Here is a 13,848-nt window from a genome sequence, read left to right on the forward strand (position 1 = left end):
AAAGCATGGTGAGGAGACAGAGACAGAACAGCTGATTAGATAAAGCATGGTGAGGAGACAGAGACAGAACAGCTGACTAGATAAAGCATGGTGAGGAGACAGAACAGCTGATTAGATAAAGCATGGTGAGGAGACAGAGACAGAACAGCTGATTAGATAAAGCATGGTGAGGAGACAGAACAGCTGACTAGATAAAGCATGGTGAGGAGACAGAACAGCTGACTAGATAAAGCATGGTGAGGAGACAGAACAGCTGACTAGATAAAGCATGGTGAGGAGAGAACAGAGACAGAACAGAACAGACTAGATAAAGCATGGTGAGGAGACAGAGACAGAACAGCTGACTAGATAAAGCATGGTGAGGAGACAGAACAGCTGATTAGATAAAGCATGGTGACAGAGACAGAACAGCTGACTAGATAAAGCATGGTGAGGAGACAGAACAGCTGATTAGATAAAGCATGGTGAGGAGACAGAGACAGAACAGCTGACTAGATAAAGCATGGTGAGGAGACAGAGACAGAACAGCTGACTAGATAAAGCATGGTGAGGAGACAGAGACAGAACAGCTGATTAGATAAAGCATGGTGAGACAGAGACAGAACAGACAGAAAAGCTGAGGAGACAGAACAGCTGACTAGATAAAGCATGGTGAGGAGACAGAGACAGAACAGCTGACTAGATAAAGCATGGTGAGATAAGATAAAGCATGGTGAGGAGACAGAGACAGAACAGCTGACTAGATAAAGCATGGTGAGGAGACAGAACAGCTGATTAGATAAAGCATGGTGAGACAGAGACAGAACAGCTGACTAGATAAAGCATGGTGAGGAGACAGAACAGAACTGACTAGATAAAGCATGGTGAGGAGACAGAACAGCTGATTAGATAAAGCATGGTGAGGAGACAGAGACAGAACAGCTGATTAGATAAAGCATGGTGAGGAGACAGAGACAGAACAGCTGATTAGATAAAGCATGGTGAGGAGACAGAGACAGAACAGCTGATTAGATAAAGCATGGTGAGGAGACAGACAGAACAGCTGACTAGATAAAGCATGGTGAGGAGACAGAACAGCTGATTAGATAAAGCATGGTGAGGAGACAGAACAGCAGCTGACTAGATAAAGCATGGTGAGGAGACAGAACAGCTGATTAGATAAAGCATGGTGAGACAGATAAAGCATGGTGAGGAGACAGAACAGCTGACTAGATAAAGCATGGTGAGGACAGAACAGCTGACTAGATAAAGCATGGTGAGGAGACAGAGACATGAAGACAGCTGACTAGATAAAGCATGGTGAGGAGACAGAGACAGAACAGCTGATTAGATAAAGCATGGTGAGGAGACAGAACAGCTGATTAGATAAAGCATGGTGAGGAGACAGAACAGCTGACTAGATAAAGCATGGTGAGGAGACAGAACAGCTGACTAGATAAAGCATGGTGAGGAGACAGAGACAGAACAGCTGACTAGATAAAGCATGGTGAGGAGACAGAGACAGAACAGCTGACTAGATAAAGCATGGTGAGGAGACAGAGACAGAACAGCTGACTAGATAAAGCATAAAGACAGAGACAGAACAGCTGATTAGATAAAGCATGGTGAGGAGACAGAACAGCTGATTAGATAAAGCATGGTGGAACAGACAGATGACTAGATAAAGCATGGTGAGGAGACAGAGACAGAACAGCTGACTAGATAAAGCATGGTGAGGAGACAGAGACAGAACAGCTGACTAGATAAAGCATGGTGAGGAGAGACAGAACAGCTGACTAGATAAAGCATGGTGAGGAGACAGAACAGCTGACTAGATAAAGCATGGTGAGGAGACAGAGACAGAACAGCTGATTAGATAAAGCATGGTGAGGAGACAGAACAGCTGATTAGATAAAGCATGGTGAGGAGACAGAACAGAACTGATTAGATAAAGCATGGTGAGGAGACAGAACACTGAGATAAAGCTGATTAGATAAGAGCATGACTAGATAAAGCATGGAGACAGAGACAGAACAGCTGATTAGATAAAGCATGGTGAGGAGACAGAGAACAGCTGATTAGATAAAGCATGGTGAGGAGACAGAACAGCTGACTAGATAAAGCATGGTGAGGAGACAGAACAGCTGATTAGATAAAGCATGGTGAGGAGACAGAACAGCTGACTAGATAAAGCATGGTGAGGAGACAGAGACAGAACAGCTGATTAGATAAAGCATGGTGAGGAGACAGAACAGCTGACTAGATAAAGCATGGTGAGGAGACAGAACAGCTGATTAGATAAAGCATGGTGAGGAGACAGAACAGCTGACTAGATAAAGCATGGTGAGGAGACAGACAGAACAGCTGATTAGATAAAGCATGGTGAGGAGACAGAACAGACTAGATAAAGCATGGTGAGGAGACAGAACAGAACAGCTGATTAGATAAAGCATGGTGAGGAGACAGAACAGAACTGATTAGATAAAGCATGGTGAGGAGACAGAACAGCTGATTAGATAAAGCATGGTGAGGAGACAGACAGACAGCTGATTAGATAAAGCATGGTGAGGAGACAGACAGAACAGCTGATTAGATAAAGCATGAGGAGACAGAACAGACAGACAGACAGACAGAACCTGATTAGATAAAGCATGTGAGGAGACAGAACAGGACTAATTCTGGTGATGACAGACAGATTAGATAAAGCATGGTGAGGAGACAGAACAGCTGACTAGATAAAGCATGAGAGACAGACAGACTGATTAGATAAAGCTGGTATGACAGACAGACAGACAGACAGACAGGTAATTCTGTATGACAGACAGACAGACAGACAGACAGACAGACAGAATTCTGTATGACAGACAGACAGACAGACAGGTAATTCTGTATGACAGACAGACAGGTAATTCTGTATGACAGACAGAGACAGACAGGTAATTCTGTATGACAGACAGACAGACAGGTAATTCTGTATGACAGACAGACAGACAGGTAATTCTGTATGACAGACAGACAGACAGGTAATTCTGTATGACAGACAGACAGACAGACAGGTAATTCTGTATGATAGACAGACAGACAGACAGACAGACAGACAGACAGACAGGTAATTCTGTATGACAGACAGACAGACAGGTAATTCTGTATGACAGACAGACAGACAGGTAATTCTGTATGACAGACAGACAGACAGGTAATTCTGTATGACAGACAGACAGACAGGTAATTCTGTATGACAGACAGACAGACAGGTAATTCTGTATGACAGACAGACAGACAGACAGACAGACAGACAGACAGACAGACAGACAGGTAATTCTGTATGACAGACAGACAGACAGACAGACAGACAGACAGACAGACAGACAGACAGACAGACAGACAGACAATTCTGTTTGACCTGATTAGATCGACGATGTACTTGTGGACACTTTCAAACGCCAGGTAGAATCGTGAGAGTATCTCCAGGTTGTTCTCCCGAAACTCATCGTCCAGATCCTGCAGATCTGGTTTGGCTTCTAGCTTACTGTCGTAGTACTCTGGACCCTGGAAGGCAACGGGGAGAAAGGGTTACTCATGTCTTATCCCTGTTCTTCATCCATCATCATCATCATCATGATAACTGGAATGACTGTCGTAGTACTCTGGACCCTGGAAGGCAACGGGGAGAAAGGGTTACTCATGTCTTATCCCTGTTCTTCATCATCATCATCATCATCATCATCATCATCATGATAACTGGAATGACTGTCGTAGTACTCTGGACCCTGGAAGGCACCGGGAGAATATAAAGGGTTACTCATGTATTATCCCTGTTCTTCATCCATCATCATCATCATCATCATCATTATCCCTGTTCTTCATCCATCATCATCATGATAACTGGAATGACTGTCGTAGTACTCTGGACCCTGGAAGGCACCGGGAGAATATAAAGGGTTACTCATGTCTTATCCCTGTTCTTCATCATCATCATCATCAACATTATCCCTGTTCTTCATCATCATCATCATGATAACTGGAATGACTGTCGTAGTACTCTGGACCCTGGAAGGCACCGGGAGAATATAAAGGGTTACTCATGTCTTATCCCTGTTCTTCATCATCATCATCATGATAACTGGAATGACTGTCGTAGTACTCTGGACCCTGGAAGGCACCGGGGAGAATATAAAGGGTTACTCATGTCTTATCCCTGTTCTTCATCATCATCATCATCATCATGATAACTGGAATGACTGTCGTAGTACTCTGGACCCTGGAAGGCACCGGGAGAATATAAAGGGTTACTCATGTCTTATCCCTGTTCTTCATCATCATCATCATCATGATAACTGGAATGACTGTCGTAGTACACTGGACCCTGGAAGGCACCGGGGAGAATATAAAGGGTTACTCATGGACATAACATTATCCCTGTTCTTCATCATCACCATCATCATCATCATGCCTTTGCCGTTCTGTACCATCTCTCATTCATATATTTTTTTATGTAAATATTCTTTATCCCTTTACACGTGTGTGTATAAGGTAGTAGTTGTGAAATTGTTAGGTTACTCGTTGGTTATTACTGCATTGTCGGAACTAGAAGCACAAGCATTTCACTACACTCGCATTAACATCTGCTAACCGTGTGAATGTGACCAAATAACATTAGATTTGATTTGTACTTCATCATCATGCCATAACACATTCCAAACAATCTAGTTCATAGATGACAGGTGGCAATCACATAATTGGAAAGACCTAACCATGACACTGGCGGTGTGCGTGTCCATTACCGCAGGAGGTGCACCCCAAACAATGTCCTTTCACTGTGATCTCATCTCACACTCATTCAACAAGACAACCCTCCTCCCATCTCACCTTGAAGTAGCTGAAGTCACAGATGATGTCTCCGTATTTCTGCTGATCGCTCTTGTCTTTGAGTCTGAAGACAGCAGGGATGAACTCCGAGAGGCGGAGGAGCTCGGCTATGATAGCGTTTCCCCGGGACACGATCCTCAGCACCGCCTGACCACACAGGTTGTTTTCCGCCAGGAAATCCACCATGGCGACGGTCTAAGGTCTACAAGGCACCTCTGCAATTCGGGCTCTGGCCCACTTCTACTCTAGTATTGTGTAAAAAAAAAGAGACACAGCTGCCACAGGTTAAACCAGGGACTAAAACTGCATCTCTAAATAGTATTCATTTGTATAATGTTAACGAGTTCAGATAGCTACATGAAATAATTGTACATGTAGTTATCACCAGCAGGCTACTTTGAAGCTAGTGGCCGGAAAGATATTTTGCAACAAGCGGTGAATTCTACCGACCCGAGCGATGACTAGTTTTCAACTTTCTAAATGTTTTACATGCATCATTTCACAACCGTACTCACCTTAAGGTATACACCTATAGGATAGTGTAGTTGCTCGCTAAATGTTGACCGTTTCAAGTTTTTCAATTCAATTCCTGTTTACCATCACATGACAAACCACATGATTCATCTTCCCTGCAGAGTGTTTGTGGACCACTAGGTGGCGACGAAGTCAAGAATAAGAGCAGGGGGCTTTTCTTCTTCGTGTGAATTTTCTGCCGCTTCTTCTTCTTCGTTGCTATTATGGCGGTCCGCAAACAAATATTATAGGTGCATGTCGCCACCTACTGTATTGGCTGTGTATCAGCCTACTATTCTGTGGTATGAATTCATTACTTGGTGGAAAAAATTGGCCTACTAACTAACCCTACACCCATTAAAACCTTACCACTATACACTATCTAACTCTGTACCTATACACTATCTAACCCTGTACCTATACACTATCTAACCCTGTACCTATAGACTATCTACTATCTAACCCTGTACCTATACACTATCTACCATCTAACCCTGTACCTATACACTATCTACCATCTAACCCTGTACCTATACACTATCTACCATCTAACCCTGTACCTAAACCCTGTACCTATAGACTATCTACTATCTAACCCTGTACCTATACACTATCTACCATCTAACCCTGTACCTATACACTATCTACCATCTAACCCTGTACCTATACACTATCTAACCCTGTACATATAGACTATCTACTATCTAACCCTGTACCTATACACTATCTACTATCTAACCCTGTACCTATACACTATCTAACCCTGTACATATAGACTATCTACCATCTAACCCTGTACCTATACCACCCTGTCTAACCCCTGTACATATAGACTATCTACCATCTAACCCTGTACCTATATACTATCTAACCCTGTACCTATACACTATCTACCATCTAACCCTGTACCTATACACCCTCCCTCTTCTTCGTCCCTCAACATCAGCCTGGGAGGATGTAACCTCTCTTCTCTAAACTCCTTGCAGATCTTCTACACTAAAATCTCTCTGCTGCTGCAACTACCTCATATATCTTCTGTGGTTTCTGCTCCATCAGCGCAGTACAGTTGATCACCATGGCTACGAACGCAAGAAATCCAACCTTACTTCTGTCCTACTCAGTGGGGGGCGTTTCCAGTCGAATCACTCACCCTTGGGCTATTCGCTACTCTCTTCACTGCCTCAGCATAGGAAACGTTCTACCCCATGCGAACTCTGGCAATCTGAACCTAACATAACAATAACGAGGCTATATACAGACGTTCTCTCTCTCTCTCTCTCTCTCTCTCTGTCTCTCTCTCTGTCTCTCTCTCTCTCTGTCTCTGTCTCTCTCTCTCTCTGTCTCTCTCTCTCTCTCTCTCTCTCTCTCTCTCTCTCTCTCTCTCTCTCTCTCTCTCTCTCTCTCAGGGCACTTTGTATTCCCAGCTGCATTGGCAACCCCACAGTGCTTTCTCTATCCCAGCTTTACACTCCTATCCTGCACAGTTCTCACATCTTGGGATCTCCCTTCTTCACACTGCTGCAACACCTCTGAATCCTTGGCACCTAAAGCACCGTAACGGGTTTGGAACATACCGTAGGCCCTCACAGAATAGCAACTATAACCTTACTTCACCTTATCCAACCTGGACTAAAGGGGTAAACGTAACATAGTAAATGTTACTACAGGACGTTCCAATTAGTGTGACATGTTTAAGTTTCGCATATTAACTTGTGGATGTACATATTACATTTCAACTGATATGTTATGAATCACAATTCGTACGATATGTTACAAATTTGCAAAAATCATACATGTTCCGATTTCCAATTTGTTGTAACTAATGTTATATAGGTGGCTAGGTAGCTAATCGTTAATGTTAGCTTGGTGGCTAAGGTTAGATAAGCTAGGGGATTAGGGGTTAAGGTTAGGGTTACAGTTGTGGCTGCTTCACATGATGTATTGTTGTCCCTACCTTGCCTTTTGTGCTGTTGTCTGTGCCCAATAATGTTTGTACCATGTTTTGTGCTGCTACCATGTTGTGTTGCTACCATGTTGTTGTCATGTTGTATTGCTACCAAGCTGTGTTGTTGTCTTAGGTCTCTCTTTATGTAGTGTTGTGGTGTCTCTCTTGTCATGATGTGTTTTGTCCTAATTTTTTTTTCAAATTTATCCCACGTTCCCGCAGGAGGCCTTTTGGTAAGAATTAGTTCCTAACTGACATGCCTAGTTAAATAAAATTACAATTAAAATAAAGGGTTAAGGTTAGGAGTTAGTTTAAAGGTTAAGGTTAGGAGTTAGTTTAAAGGTTAAGGTTAGGAGTTCGTTTAAAGGGTTAAGGTTAGGAGTTAGTTTAAAAGGTTAAGGTTAGGAGTTAGTTTAAAGGTTAAGCTTAGGAGTTAGTTTAAAGGTTAAGGTTAGGAGTTAGTTTAAAGGGTTAAGGTTAGGAGTTAGTTTAAAGGGTTAAGGTTAGGAGTTAATTTAAAGGGTTAAGGTTAGGAGTTATTTTAAAGGGTTAAGGTTAGGAGTTAGTTTAAAGGGTTAAGCTTAGGAGTTAGTTTAAAGGGTTAAGGTTAGGAGTTAGTTTAAAGGGTTAAGGTTAGAGGGTTAATGTTAGGAGTTAGTTTAAAGGGTTAAGGTTAGGAGTTAGTTTAAAAGGTTAAGGTTAGGAGTTAGTTTAAAAGGTTAAGGTTAGGAGTTAGTTTAAAGGGTTAAGGTTAGGAGTTAGTTTAAAGGGTTAAGGTTAGGGGTTAGTTTAAAGGGTTGAGGTTAGGAGTTAGTTTAAAGGGTTAAGGTTAGGAGTTAGTTTAAAGGTTAAGGTTAGGAGTTAGTTTAAAGGGTTAAGGTTAGGAGTTAGTTTAAAGGGTTAAGGTTAGGAGTTAGTTTAAAGGGTTAAGGTTAGAGGGTTAAGGTTAGGAGTTAGTTTAAAGGGTTAAGGTTAGGAGTTAGTTTAAAAGGTTAAGGTTAGGAGTTAGTTTAAAGGTTAAGGTTAGGAGTTAGTTTAAAGGGTTAAGGTTAGGAGTTAGTTTAAAGGGTTAAGGTTAGGAGTTAGTTTAAAGGGTTAAGGTTAGAGGGTTAAGGTTAGGAGTTAGTTTAAAGGGTTAAGGTTAGAGGGTTAGGTTTTAGTTTAAATGGTTAAGGTTAGGAGTTAGTTTAAAGGGTTAAGGTTAGGAGTTAGTTTAAAGGTTAAGGTTAGGAGTTAGTTTAAAGGGTTAAGGTTAGGAGTTAGTTTAAAGGGTTAAGGTTAGAGGGTTAAGGTTAGAAGTTAGTTTAAAGGGTTAAGGTTAGGAGTTAGTTTATTAAAGGGATAAGGTTAGGAGTTAGTTTAAAAGGTTAAGGTTAGGAGTTAGTTTAAAGGGTTAAGGTTAGGAGTTAGTTTATAGGGTTAAGGTTACGAGTTAGTTTAAAGGGATAAGGTTAGGGGTTAGTTTAAAGGGTTAAGGTTAGGAGTTAGTCTAAAGGGTTAAGGTTAGGAGTTAGTTTAAAGGGTTAAGGTTAGGAGTTAGTTTAAAGGGTTAAGGTTAGGAGTTAGTTTATAGGGTTAAGGTTACGAGTTAGTTTAAAGGGATAAGGTTAGGGGATAGTTTAAAGGGTTAAGGTTAGGAGTTAGTTTATAGGGTAAAGGTTAGGGTTAGTTTAAAGGGTTAAGGTTAGGAGTTAGTTTAAAGGGTTAAGGTTAGGAGTTAGTTTAAAGGGTTAAGGTTAGGAGTTAGTTTAAAGGGTTAAGGTTAGGAGTTAGTTTAAAGGGTTAAGGTTAGGAGTTAGTTTAAAAGGGTTAAGGTTAGGAGTTAGTTTAAAAGGTTAAGGTTAGGAGTTAGTTTAAAGGGTTAAGGTTAGGAGTTAGTTTAAAAGGGTTAAGGTTAGGAGTTAGTTTAAAAGGTTAAGGTTAGGAGTTAGTTTAAAGGGTTAAGGTTAGGAGTTAGTTTAAGGGTTAAGGTTAGGAGTTAGTTTAAAGGGTTAAGGTTAGGAGTTAGTTTAAAAGGTTAAGGTTAGGAGTTAGTTTAAAGGGTTAAGGTTAGGAGTTAGTTTAAAGGGTTAAGGTTAGGGGTTAGTTTAAAGGGTTGAGGTTAGGAGTTAGTTTAAAGGGTTAAGGTTAGGAGTTAGTTTAAAAGGTTAAGGTTAGGAGTTAGTTTAAAGGGTTAAGGTTAGGAGTTAGTTTAAAGGGTTAAGGTTAGGAGTTAGTTTAAAGGGTTAAGGTTAGAGGGTTAAGGTTAGGAGTTAGTTTAAAGGGTTAAGGTTAGGAGTTAGTTTAAAAGGTTAAGGTTAGGAGTTAGTTTAAAAGGTTAAGGTTAGGAGTTAGTTTAAAGGGTTAAGGTTAGGAGTTAGTTTAAAGGGTTAAGGTTAGGAGTTAGTTTAAAGGGTTAAGGTTAGAGGGTTAAGGTTAGGAGTTAGTTTAAAGGGTTAAGGTTAGAGGGTTAAGGTTAGGAGTTAGTTTAAATGGTTAAGGTTAGGAGTTAGTTTAAAACGTTAAGGTTAGGAGTTAGTTTAAAGGGTTAAGGTTAGGAGTTAGTTTAAAGGGTTAAGGTTAGGAGTTAGTTTAAAGGGTTAAGGTTAGGAGTTAGTTTAAAGGGTTAAGGTTAGAGGGTTAAGGTTAGAAGTTAGTTTAAAGGGTTAAGGTTAGGAGTTAGTTTATTAAAGGGATAAGGTTAGGAGTTAGTTTAAAAGGTTAAGGTTAGGAGTTAGTTTAAAGGGTTAAGGTTAGGAGTTAGTTTATAGGGTTAAGGTTACGAGTTAGTTTAAAGGGATAAGGTTAGGGGTTAGTTTAAAGGGTTAAGGTTAGGAGTTAGTCTAAAGGGTTAAGGTTAGGAGTTAGTTTAAAGGGTTAAGGTTAGGAGTTAGTTTATAGGGTAAAGGTTAGGGGTTAGTTTAAAGGGTTAAGGTTAGGAGTTAGTTTAAAGGGTTAAGGTTAGGAGTTAGTTTAAAGGGTTAAGGTTAGGAGTTAGTTTAAAGGGTTAAGGTTAGGAATTAGTTTAAAGGGTTAAGGTTAGGAGTTAGTTTATTAAAGGGATAAGGTTAGGAGTTAGTTTAAAAGGTTAAGGTTAGGAGTTAGTTTAAAAGGTTAAGGTTAGGAGTTAGTTTAAAGCGTTAAGGTTAGGAGTTAGTTTATTAAAGGGATAAGGTTAGGAGTTAGTTTAAAAGGTTAAGGTTAGGAGTTAGTTTAAAGGGTTAAGGTTAGGAGTTAGTTGATAGGGTTAAGGTTAGGAGTTAGTTTAAAGGGTTAAGGTTAGGAGTTAGTTTAAAGGGTTAAGGTTAGGAGTTAGTTTATTAAAGGGTTAAGGTTAGGAGTTAGTTTAAAGAGTTAAGGTTAGGAGTTAGTTTAAAGGGTTAAGGTTAGGAGTTTGTTTAAAGGGTTAAGGTTAGGAGTTAGTTTAAAGGGTTAAGGTTAGGAGTTAGTTTAAAGGGTTAAGGTTAGGAGTTAGTTTAAAGGGTTGAGGTTAGGAGTTAGTTTAAAGGGTTAAGGTTAGGAGTTAGTTTAAAGGGTTAAGGTTAGAGGGTTAAGGTTAGGAGTTAGTTTAAAGGGTTAAGGTTAGGAGTTAGTTTAAAAGGTTAAGGTTAGAAGTTAGTTTAAAAGGTTAAGGTTAGGAGTTAGTTTAAAGGGTTAAGGTTAGGAGTTAGTTTAAAGGGTTAAGGTTAGAGGGTTAAGGTTAGGAGTTAGTTTAAAGGGTTAAGGTTAGAGGGTTAAGGTTAGGAGTTAGTTTAAATGGTTAAGGTTAGGAGTTAGTTTAAAAGGTTAAGGTTAGGAGTTAGTTTAAAGGGTTAAGGTTAGGAGTTAGTTTAAAGGGTTAAGGTTAGGAGTTAGTTTAAAGGGTTAAGGTTAGAGGGTTAAGGTTAGAAGTTAGTTTAAAGGGTTAAGGTTAGGAGTTAGTTTATTAAAGGGATAAGGTTAGGAGTTAGTTTAAAAGGTTAAGGTTAGGAGTTAGTTTAAAGGGTTAAGGTTAGGAGTTAGTTTATAGGGTTAAAATTCGAGTTAGTTTAAAGGGATAAGGTTAGGGGTTAGTTTAAAGGGTTAAGGTTAGGAGTTAGTCTAAAGGGTTAAGGTTAGGAGTTAGTTTAAAGGGTTAAGGTTAGGAGTTAGTTTATAGGGTAAAGGTTAGGGGTTAGTTTAAAGGGTTAAGGTTAGGAGTTAGTTTAAAGGGTTAAGGTTAGGAGTTAGTTTAAAGGGTTAAGGTTAGGAGTTAGTTTAAAGGGTTAAGGTTAGGAGTTAGTTTAAAGGGTTAAGGTTAGGAGTTAGTTTAAAGGGTTAAGGTTAGGAGTTAGTTTATTAAAGGGATAAGGTTAGGAGTTAGTTTAAAGGTTAAGGTTAGGAGTTAGTTTAAAGCGTTAAGGTTAGGAGTTAGTTTAAAAATTGAGGTTAGGAGTTAGTTTAAAGGTTAAGGTTAGGAGTTAGTTTAAAAATTAAGGTTAGGAGTTAGTTTAAAGGGTTAAGGTTAGGAGTTAGTTTAAAAATTAAGGTTAGGAGTTAGTTTAAAGGGTTAAGGTTAGGAGTTAGTTTATTAAAGGGTTAAGGTTAGGAGTTAGTTTAAAGAGTTAAGGTTAGGAGTTAGTTTAAAGGGTTAAGGTTAGGAGTTTGTTTAAAGGGTTAAGGTTAGGAGTTAGTTTAAAGGGTTAAGGTTAGGAGTTAGTTTAAAGGGGTTAAGGTTAGGAGTTAGTTTAAAGGGTTGAGGTTAGGAGTTAGTTTAAAGGGTTAAGGTTAGGAGTTAGTTTAAAGGTTAAGTTAAGTTAGTTAGAGGGTTAAGGTTAGGAGTTAATTTAAAGGGTTAAGGTTAGGAGTTAGTTTAAAAGGTTAAGGTTAGAAGTTAGTTTAAAAGGTTAAGGTTAGGAGTTAAAAAGGGTTAAGGTTAGGAGTTAGTTTAAAGGGTTAAGGTTAGGAGTTAGTTTAAAGGTTAAGGTTAGGGGTTAGTTTAAAAGTTAGTTTAAAGGGTTAAGGTTAGAGGGATAAGGTTAGGAGTTTAGTTTAAAGGGTTAAGGTTAGGAGTTAGTTTAAAGGTTAAGGTTAGAAGTTAGTTTAAAGGTTAAGGTTAGGAGTTAGTTTATAGGGTTAAGGTTACGAGTTAGTTTAAAGGATAAGGTTAGGGGTTAGTTTAAAAATTAAGGTTAGGAGTTAGTCTAAAGGGTTAAGGTTAGGAGTTAGTTTAAAATTAGGTTAGGAGTTAGTTTATAGGGTAAAGGTTAGGGGTTAGTTTAAAGGGTTAAGGTTAGGAGTTAGTTTAAAGGGTTAAGGTTAGAGGTTAGTTTAAAGGGTTAAGGTTAGGAGTTAGTTTAAAAAGAATAAGGTTAGGAGTTAGTTTAAAGGGTTAAGGTTAGGAGTTAGTTTAAAGGGTTAAGGTTAGGAGTTAGTTTATTAAAGGGATAAGGTTAGGAGTTAGTTTAAAAGGTTAAGGTTAGGAGTTAATTTAAAAGGGTTAAGGTTAGGAGTTAGTTGATAGGGTTAAGGTTAGGAGTTAGTTTAAAGGGTTAAGGTTAGGAGTTAGTTTAAAGGGTTAGGTTAGGAGTTAGTTTATTAAAGGGTTAAGGTTAGAGTTAGTTTAAAGGGTTAAGGTTAGGAGTTAGTTTAAAGGGTTAAGGTTAGGAGTTAGTTTAAAGGGTTAAGGTTAGGAGTTAGTTTAAAGGGTTGAGGTTAGGAGTTAGTTTAAAGGGTTAAGGTTAGGAGTTAGTTTAAAGGGTTAAGGTTAGAAATTAAGGTTAGAGTTAGTTTAAAGGGTTAAGGTTAGGAGTTAGTTTAAAAGGTTAAGGTTAGAAGTTAGTTTAAAAGGTTAAGGTTAGGAGTTAGTTTAAAGGGTTAAGGTTAGGAGTTAGTTTAAAGGGTTAAGGTTAGGAGTTAGTTTAAAGGGTTAAGGTTAGAGGGTTAAGGTTAGGAGTTAGTTTAAAGGGTTAAGGTTAGAGGGTTAAGGTTAGGAGTTAGTTTAAACGGTTAAGGTTAGGAGTTAGTTTAAAAGGTTAAGGTTAGGAGTTAGTTTAAAGGGTTAAGGTTAGGAGTTAGTTTAAAGGGTTAAGGTTAGGAGTTAGTTTAAAAGGTTAAGGTTAGGAGTTAGTTGAAAGGGTTAAGGTTAGGAGTTAGTTTAAAGGGTTAAGGTTAGGAGTTAGTTTAAAGGGTTAAGGTTAGGAGTTAGTTTAAAGGGTTAAGGTTAGGAGTTAGTTTAAAAGGTTAAGGTTAGGAGTTAGTTTAAAAGGTTAAGGTTAGGAGTTAGTTTAAAAAGGTTAAGGTTAGGAGTTAGTTTAAAGGGTTAAGGTTAGGGAGTTAGTTTAAAAAATTTAAGGTTAGAGGTTAAGGTTAGGAGTTAGTTTAAATGGTTAAGGTTAGGAGTTAGTTTAAAAGGTTAAGGTTAGGAGTTAGTTTAAAGGGTTAAGGTTAGGAGTTAGTTTAAAGGGTTAAAGTTAGGAGTTAGTTTAAAAGGTTAAGGTTAGGAGTTAGTTTAAAGGGTTAAGGTTAGAGGGTTAAGGTTAGAAGTTAGTTTAAAGGGTTAAGGTTAGGAGTTAGTTTATTAAAGGGATAAGGTTAGGAGTTAG

General features: G+C 38.9%; 1 protein-coding gene across 1 annotated transcript in view; it reads right to left on the reverse strand.

Moving 5' to 3' along the window:
- Window positions 1-5,493, reverse strand: part of LOC135574947 (WASH complex subunit 5-like) — an 86,962-nt gene extending 81,469 nt beyond the window's left edge. The window contains exons 1-3 of the mRNA XM_065027071.1: window positions 5,364-5,493; window positions 4,849-5,093; window positions 3,383-3,528 (exon numbers count right to left, since the gene is read on the reverse strand). Coding sequence (XP_064883143.1) covers window positions 3,383-3,528; window positions 4,849-5,034 — 332 coding nt within the window. The 5' untranslated portion in view covers window positions 5,035-5,093; window positions 5,364-5,493. The remainder of the gene's footprint in view (window positions 1-3,382; window positions 3,529-4,848; window positions 5,094-5,363) is intronic.
- Window positions 5,494-13,848: the final 8,355 nt, after the last annotated feature.

This window comes from Oncorhynchus nerka, linkage group LG14 (assembly GCF_034236695.1).
Source record: "Oncorhynchus nerka isolate Pitt River linkage group LG14, Oner_Uvic_2.0, whole genome shotgun sequence".
Lineage (NCBI taxonomy): Eukaryota > Metazoa > Chordata > Actinopteri > Salmoniformes > Salmonidae > Oncorhynchus > Oncorhynchus nerka.